An 8,116-nucleotide genomic window follows, 5' to 3' on the forward strand; every position below is an offset into this window, starting at 1 on the left:
AAAAAAAAAAAAAGAGGGATGAAGGCAAGAAATTAACCCTTTTATAAGGTTGGGACCTGAGACTCTGACCACTTCTGGAAGACTGTCTGCAATCCATGCCCTATGTACATTTTAGTGATGTGGAATCCTACTCAAAGTCAAACAAAGGCAGTTTGGGTTTAGAAATATAACAAAGAAGTCATTGAAGGACAGTCTGTTCTGATGAGGTGAAACCTGAAGGGACACAGAAGCACTCCATTTAAATACTCAGGGGCGTGCTGCAGAGGAAGTTTGTAGTCTTGCTCTAGGAACTACAAGGAAGCAAACAGAGAGCACAGATAGCAAGGAGACAGGTTCTGCTTCAGTCCTGTGCTGCACATGAAGCCGGATCTCCCGGAGAGTAGGCACCCTAGCACCTAACCCTCAGTGGCTGAAATGGTTCCACCACCAAGTCCAAAAGAAGCCTTAACAGCTACTAGGATAACTATGCCTCCTACAGGGGCCATTGTAAAATTTTGAAGATTTGGTATACTCTCTTTGGATCCTAATATCAAACCCTCATTTTCTCAGGGAGATGAATAAGCGTCTGACAGAGGAACAAGCCAAGAAAACCTATGACCGGGCAATTAAGCTAGAACAAGAATTTGGAGAATATTTTACAGGTAAGTTTCCTTGGCACCCTGGTACTACAAGAAAAGACGATAAATTGCCTGCTGTTGTACTTAGAATAGGCTCCGTGCCTGGAAAAGCTAGACCCCAAACCCTTCCAGGCGAGGTTACCTGTATCCTTGTCTGCCTTATCCATTTGGTTTAGAGCTCTGGATTCTCTCTTGTTCGCTCATTTCCACTTCTCCACTGGCCCTAAACCAGCAATGAGCGGCAAACACCCTGAGCTATCTCCTGCTATTAAGGAGATCTTAGGCATGCTACCTCATTAAACCATCTCCCTGATATTTTCAGAAAACTTGAAAATGAATGTTTTAAGGCTCAAAATGAGCAATGTCTGCAACAGTTACTATCCTGCAGTCTCTGCCTTGAAGACCTCCAGACCTATCTCCTCAATCAGCAGCGAGAGAAAACCCACTTGGAGATGCTTCGGTTAACACTGTTTCAACACTAATAATAGCTTTGATTTTTTTTTTTAACATGTCTTTGGCAACAAGACATTTTGGGAATAGAATATGAATTTCTTGTAGATGTCCTGAGTTCCCTCTCCTTTCCTACTCTGACAAAACACTGATTAAATCCAGAGAGAAATCTGCCTTGGAGGGATTTATTTCACAGCAGATTCTCCATGATTGATAACAAGATACTAAGTCTGAGGTGTACTGCAGTAGTAGAATGGCTTTCATAAGGCTCAGAGTTTGATCCCAGCATCCTCAAAAAAAAAAAAAAGAAAAGAAAAGAAAAGAAAGAAAGAAAGAAAGAAAGAAAGAAAGAAAGAAAGAAAGAAAGAAAGAAAGAAAAGAAATTCAGGGGCTGGAGAGATGGCTCAGTGCTTAAGAGCACCTACTGCTCTTCTGAAGGTCCTGAGTTCAAATCCCAGCAACCACATGGTGGCTCACAATCATCCACAAAAAAGATCTGACTCCCTCTTCTGGAGTGTCTGAAGACAGCTACAGTGTATTTACATATAATAAATAAATCTTTTTAAAAAAAATCAGTGCAGCAACTTCCCTCATGAATTACTGGCATAAAATGAGATGGTGATCGTTGCAGTTGCTTTGAATACCAAAGGCAGCACAAGCATAGCACTCTGTCATTATTTTTAACTAAAGTAAATACTAAGGTTTCTCTTAGTAATGTGAGTGATTTTAAAAGAGCATTTAGGTGGGAAATATTTAAGGGCTGGAGAGATAGCTCAGCAGTTAAAAACACTTGCTACACTAGAGGACCCAAGTTCAGTTTCCAAGTGGGAAAATTAAGTCAAAATAACGACTATTTGACTCATAGTTTGCATAGTAATCTACTATGGGTAGATTACCGTAGTGTGATCTGAAGATTGTTTTTGAAACATAATAATGTCAACTCTACTTCAATAATAATTTGTCTTGAAGCCTTGGTGGCATATGGATAATGCTGACATGTTTGGGAAGCCCAACTCCACAAGAGCATTTATTGAAGGAAACAACAAAATGTGCTCAAGTCTCCAGAGAGCCAAGTTTCTTAGTAATTTATAGCTTAGTGATCTATATTTCCTCTTATTTATGTTCCTTATCAGGTATTCACAGGATAAATAGTTCTGTGAGACAAAAATCCTGATTTACTAAATAACTTGGAGAATAAATGGTGTTTCTCGGTAAACTAAAAAGGTTAACTAAGCTTGTCCTTCAAAACTCTTATTATTCCCATGTCTACAAGACCTGAATTTCTGCCTTAATTAAAGTATAGAAACTCTACAGCCAAGCAGAGAGCCTCAGTCTGAAACTGCTGTGTCTTCTGCTGCAGTGCCTGGCTCAGAGCAGCCATCCATGAAACAAACAATGTGTTGCTAGAATTGTGAACAAATACCGAAAGCTCTGAGATTGGGACACATTTATTACTAACCTAAGGCATGGAAAGAATGCCCCCTTTAAGCACCACTGAGGTGACCGTACTTATGTAAGCAGCCTGCATTTTTTTTCCTCTCACTTAAAGGGGACATTAAGCCTCCTGATGAGTTGTCTGTCACCTATCCGATCACTGTCCTCACCCCCAAGGCGATGCCTCCTAACCCTTGCTGTTTTTGTCCTTGCAACAGCTATTGTCCAAGGAGACACCTTAGAAGATATTTACAACCAGTGCAAGATTGTTATTGAAGAGCAGTCGGGACCTTTCATCTGGATTCCCTCGAAGGAGAAGTTATAAATTAGCTACTGCACCTCTGACAACGACAGAAGAGCATTTAGAAGAACAAAATATATATAATCTAACACTTGGAGGCTTTTATGTTTTTGTTGCATTTATGTTTTTGCAGTCAATGTGAATCCTTATGAATGTACAACACAAACTGTGTGAAGCCATGAAGGAAACAGAGGGGCCAAAGGGTGGGACAGAAAAGACATCGCAGTATGCAGGAAGGTTTGGGTTTGCTCAAAGTACCAGGTGTAGGGATGAACCTCTAATGGGCTCTCTGCCCTAGATAGAGATGGGCAGCCTTCTCACCCCAGCAGATGTCCAGAGCTGATTTAGCTGCTGAGCTCTCTGTGTTTGCTTTAAGAAAAATTGCCAGCACTTGAACCTCACCAACCTACCCCTTACCCACCTCTGTAATTGGTACACTTTGAATTTTATAACTATGCACATCCTTTGATTTCCTAACAAGCAAAGGAAATAGAGAAAACAGAAAGGAGTCCCTTTGGAGATGACATACTATCCGGGGAGGATGACTGCTTAGTTTCCTTGGCTGGCATGTACAAAGACAAGCGTGTCATGTGTGGAGGACTAACCTTACCGAGGAGGGGATTCCACCTGGCCTAGCTTTATGACTGTCAATTGTCTATTTTGCCATTTATAAGCTAAAAGAAGGCACTAAAGATGAGAATAATTTATACAATAAATATATTAAATGTATAGAAATGAATTTCTATAGGTTAAAAAGTTTTGTGAAATATTTTGTAAAGACTAAAAAACATTGAAAGACTAAATGTACGCACTCTCAGCAGATGATCAAATTCAAGAATTTGAGGCTGCACTCTCCCTTTTGTTGCCAATGATCCATTCAGAACATCTGAGTTCCTTCCAGGTCTGACAAAGACTCCCCCTTCACTCCCCTCCCCCACCGCCCATGCACACTAGCACACTAGCGATACACTCTTATGGAACATGCTCCTTAATAAGTTGCCCTCATGGATAGTTTTGGAAGAGATTTTTGTTACAATTCTTTAAGCCCATGGCTTTTCAGAGACAAACTCATGCAAATAATCAAAAGGGAAAGATTGCTTTCCTTTAGTTAAATAGCCTGAGCCAACCACACAGATAGTCAAATAACTTTGTTCCTAGTTACTTGCATACAGTTCAAGAATTATTCAGTATTCTGGCAAACCATAAGTCATTAGAATTATCTTTCCTTTGTTTCACAGAGCAATTGAAGTGTTTTGTAACAGCCCTAGTTGGCATTACAGGGGGAGGTCTGTCCTAAGATGCACTATTTCTCTGAGGAAGGGAAAAAAGAGAAGTTATCTAGTTGGGAGTGGTGAGGGACGCACTTTGTTTGAGTATATAGGGCAAAGAGAACCACAAGAAAAGGACGATTTATGGCTTTGAGCTCAACCATTTGACTTGCCTTCCTTAGGGCTGCACCTGGACCAAGTTTATTTTTCTAACAATTATACTAATAATGATTTTAAAAGAGAAACCTCCCGAAGCCTATAAGCTGAAACACAAGTTCGCTTCCCACTTTAGCGCTGATGGTGTCATCAGCCCTGGTTCTGCCCAAGGTGTTCAGAGAGAGACTTTTTAGTGTTATTAATAACCACTCTTGTCTGGGTTCTATGCGTGCCCGGATTAAGCCCCATCGCCTTACTCCTGGGGTACATCAAGACCTGGCAGGGATTCTGCCACACTGTGCAGCCAACCAGCACATCGGCTGGAGTACAAGAACAAAAGACAGAGCCATCAAAGTGATGGGGCTTCTTCTAAGTTAGAACATCAGAGCTTAAAACTGAGAGTCTCTTTCCAAAATCAAGGGTCATTCATCTTTTACTAAATACAATCATCTGCCCAGCTGCAGTCACCAAAACAAACATTAAATCACAAAAGTAAGCAGCTACCTATAGTCTTGAGGCTGCCTTTGCCAAGTGAAGAGGTACCAAGCAGCCATGTGTATTTTTTCCCTCAATTTTCTAGAGATAGCCTTAGAGGGCTCAAAATGCTAAAAAGATATGTCCATGTCTGCAACTCACCAGTTTCAGGTCACGGCCAACTTCCATCAATATAGCTCTCAGAAGTTTTCTGCCACTAGAATGCCATTCCTGATCCCAGCTCTCTTTATAGGCCACCATGATAACTTCTTTGGTTTCTCCACTGAGCATGCAACCATTTACCTTAGAGGACTGTCATTAATGAGTAGATGTTTTCTCTAGTTGTGTGACGTGCTTTCCATTTGATAGTATTGCGTGGCTGAGTACAATCAAATTGAACCACAAACCATTGGTTTTGTAGTAATATAATTATTTATTTTCCCAGTATAGATGCTTCCAGATTAGCATTAGCACTGATTTTTTATGTAGATTTATATAAATATAAATACATATATATTTGCTTGACGAATCACCAAGCACATTGGTGAGAGGGTCTTTTCCTATAGAATCCACTCATGCGTTTTGTTGTGTTGTCCTGAGCTTCCCAATGTTGAGGTCTCTATGGCTCCAAAGAACTGGTGTATTTTGCAGTAAATCCAATGATATATGTGGAAATGGCATGAGAGTCACCCAGATCACATCTGGTGCAAATGCACCTGGAGCCTTGGGCCAGACTGGTGCTAACACTGCAAACTTCGTCCGGAGCTCTCTCCAATCTGAAGGCTCGCTGGGGGCACAGTGTCACCTTCACATGCTGGGCCCTTTCGGAAAAGTGCCAGATCGTGTCACTGGTGCTATTTTTCATGCTCTGGTACAATGTGTAGCACCATGGGGGTCTCAGCTTTACCAAAACCGAAATCCCACCTGTCAGCCAATTATTGCTGAGGCATTTGCTTATTGCTCTTTTCCATGAGATATGATGGCCTATTCTTTGAAGGCCCTTTCTCCCAGACCCAAATTTAGGGGTTGGCTCAATCCATTTTGCAAGCCCATCTAGATGAAGCTGCACTCGGGTGCCTCTGTGAGCTGTCTTAGACCCTACTGCCAGCCCTTCAGGACAGAGTCAGAGGATGCTCTGTACACCTCTGGCTCTCATCTATTTCTTCTCATTTTTCCTACTTGTCTCCTCTTACCACCTGTCATTTTCACCTTTTTATCCTTCCTGGGTTGTTGAACTTGCCCCTCCTCTCTCCTGTCTTTCTCTGTCCATCTCTCCTTTCTCCATCTCCCATTCCCCTCATTACTCCTTCCTCCCTGACCTGCCCACCCTCTTCTCTCCTCACGAAGTTCTGATCATCAGTACACTCACTCTTTAGTTTCCCTGTCCTACAAAGGGCTCACGGCTGATTCAGACAGCAAGTCCACACAGTGGACTAATGACACCAATACTTGGGGTCACCATTTTATTACTCAGCCCAGAAAGCAAAGCTGAGTGTGAGGCCCTGACCTGGAGCCAGCCTGCACCACTGCCCTGGCAGTGCTGATGCAAGAGCTGTGGGCCCCCTGGCACCTGGAAGCCTCTGCCTGGACCGTCTCCAGGAACTCACTCCCAGCACCGCCCAGGCTGAGGATGTTCCCTTTCAACAGAGGCAAACTCTGGCCCCAACAACTATCCTAATGAACCTCACTGAAGCCATGACACCGCCCTGGTTTGGAGAGAGATTTTTTTCCCCCTCTATATTCTTTTTCCCATTTCCATGTGAAGCCCCTCTGCTTTTCAGCTGGTGATTGCTCTGGTGAGACTGAATGGACTTGTTAGTGAAATGACATCTTTTTTTTTTTTTTCCTGTCTTGGTCCTGCCTAAAATTCCTACACAAAAGCATTTAAGTCAAGGACTAAGACTAAATTTATTATACTAATGAGTCACTCCTGGGGAGACATCAGTTCCCTTAAAGCATGTGGAGTTCCTCCTGTGACAGCTGATTTTCCAGGAAACTCCATAGAGAATTCTGTGGATATGCATTAATTATTTAAGGGTATGGTATATATGGTATGCATACCATGTATACACATTACCTGAGGTAAGAGTCAATGTGGTTGGAAACACATACACACTTCAGTCTGTAAATATTCTTCCTCACTGAGACCTGTGCTTTAGAAATCATTTCTCGTACAGCTGTGCAGTTTCTTGTAGCAGCTGAAGACAAGCTAAGGCAGGCAGAGAATTTAGACTAAGATTAGCTGGGAGAGTGCAGTCTCTCCCTTGCAGCTCACAAGGACAGACAGCTAAGTGGCAAGGTTGACTCCCAATGGGATGGCAAACTTTTCTTCTTTTCAAATTTGTGTTTCCTAAGTGTATCTTAACTTCTGAGTGCACCAGGTTGTACCCATTAGATCCTTTTACTATGACAATTTTGTGCTTCTCTCTGACAGGATGTTTCTCCATCAAGCTGTAATGCAGGATGGGAGGGAGGGAGGGAGGGCGAATTACTCCTTGCCTGGCTGGAGTTTACAGAGACACTGCACAGCTTACACTCCTGTTAAGTGTAAATATTCAACACTTCCATTCCATTTGTGTAAAAAAATAAAGCACACACGATTATAAAATCAAGATGTATATTTCATACTCCGTGTGTCCGTGAATATTTATTGCGTTTCCTGATGTTGGTGGAGGCCCCATTGTAAAAATGCTTGATAGAGTGTTTATAAACATGCCTTGGTTTTCTTATATAAATATTAAAACATTTTCTACTTTATAGCAAAATTATATTCTCCCAAAGCATAATTGTGTTATTTCATAAGAGAATCACTCATTTCTATTTTTATCCATTATGTCTGATTTCAAAGCAAAAATACACTCAGAGTGTGTTTGCACTGAAAAATATTGGCGCTGCTGAGAGGAACTGACAGTGCTGCATTTGCATATTTTTAAATATTTGATTATCATCTTGCCTTCTTTTAATCAGAATTTTTTCCAGGAATGAATAATGTATTAAAATGTACTAAAGGTTAGGCTTTCTAAGATGTCTCTATATGAAGGAAAAAATTCCCCAAATCAGAAAATGCTAAGAATGAGGTTTTTTTTTTTTCTTTATCTCATACTTAAAGCACAAAGAAAGGCCTAATTTGGAGACACAATGTCATTATACACCCTAAGGCCATAAAATGTACCTGCACCAAAGATCTGTGCACATCAAATATATCATGTGAAGGGATCTATATCTGCCAGTTCTAAATTCTTTGGTTTAAACATACTTTCACCTTGGCATTTAGGTAATGCAGGTATGAAAGCTGAAGGTCAAGAACATCCCTCCCATGAAAAGGGTGAAAATGTGTCCATCAAGGCAATCACTCTCAAGTATGACATGTAATACATTATCACTAATGGGAACGCCAATTCCGGAATCCAGCTCAA

General features: G+C 41.3%; 1 protein-coding gene across 22 annotated transcripts in view; it reads left to right on the plus strand.

The window, feature by feature from the left end:
• Positions 1-7,457, plus strand: part of Dlg2 (discs large MAGUK scaffold protein 2) — a 1,953,494-nt gene extending 1,946,037 nt beyond the window's left edge. For all 22 annotated transcript variants that reach the window (XM_031387347.1, XM_031387348.1, XM_031387349.1 and 19 more), the window contains 2 exons: positions 550-641; positions 2,720-7,457. In XM_031387347.1, the coding sequence (XP_031243207.1) occupies positions 550-641; positions 2,720-2,826 (199 nt within the window). In that variant the 3' untranslated portion in view covers positions 2,827-7,457. The remainder of the gene's footprint in view (positions 1-549; positions 642-2,719) is intronic.
• Positions 7,458-8,116: the final 659 nt, after the last annotated feature.

This window comes from Mastomys coucha, unplaced genomic scaffold (genome assembly GCF_008632895.1).
Source record: "Mastomys coucha isolate ucsf_1 unplaced genomic scaffold, UCSF_Mcou_1 pScaffold21, whole genome shotgun sequence".
NCBI classification, from domain to species: domain Eukaryota; kingdom Metazoa; phylum Chordata; class Mammalia; order Rodentia; family Muridae; genus Mastomys; species Mastomys coucha.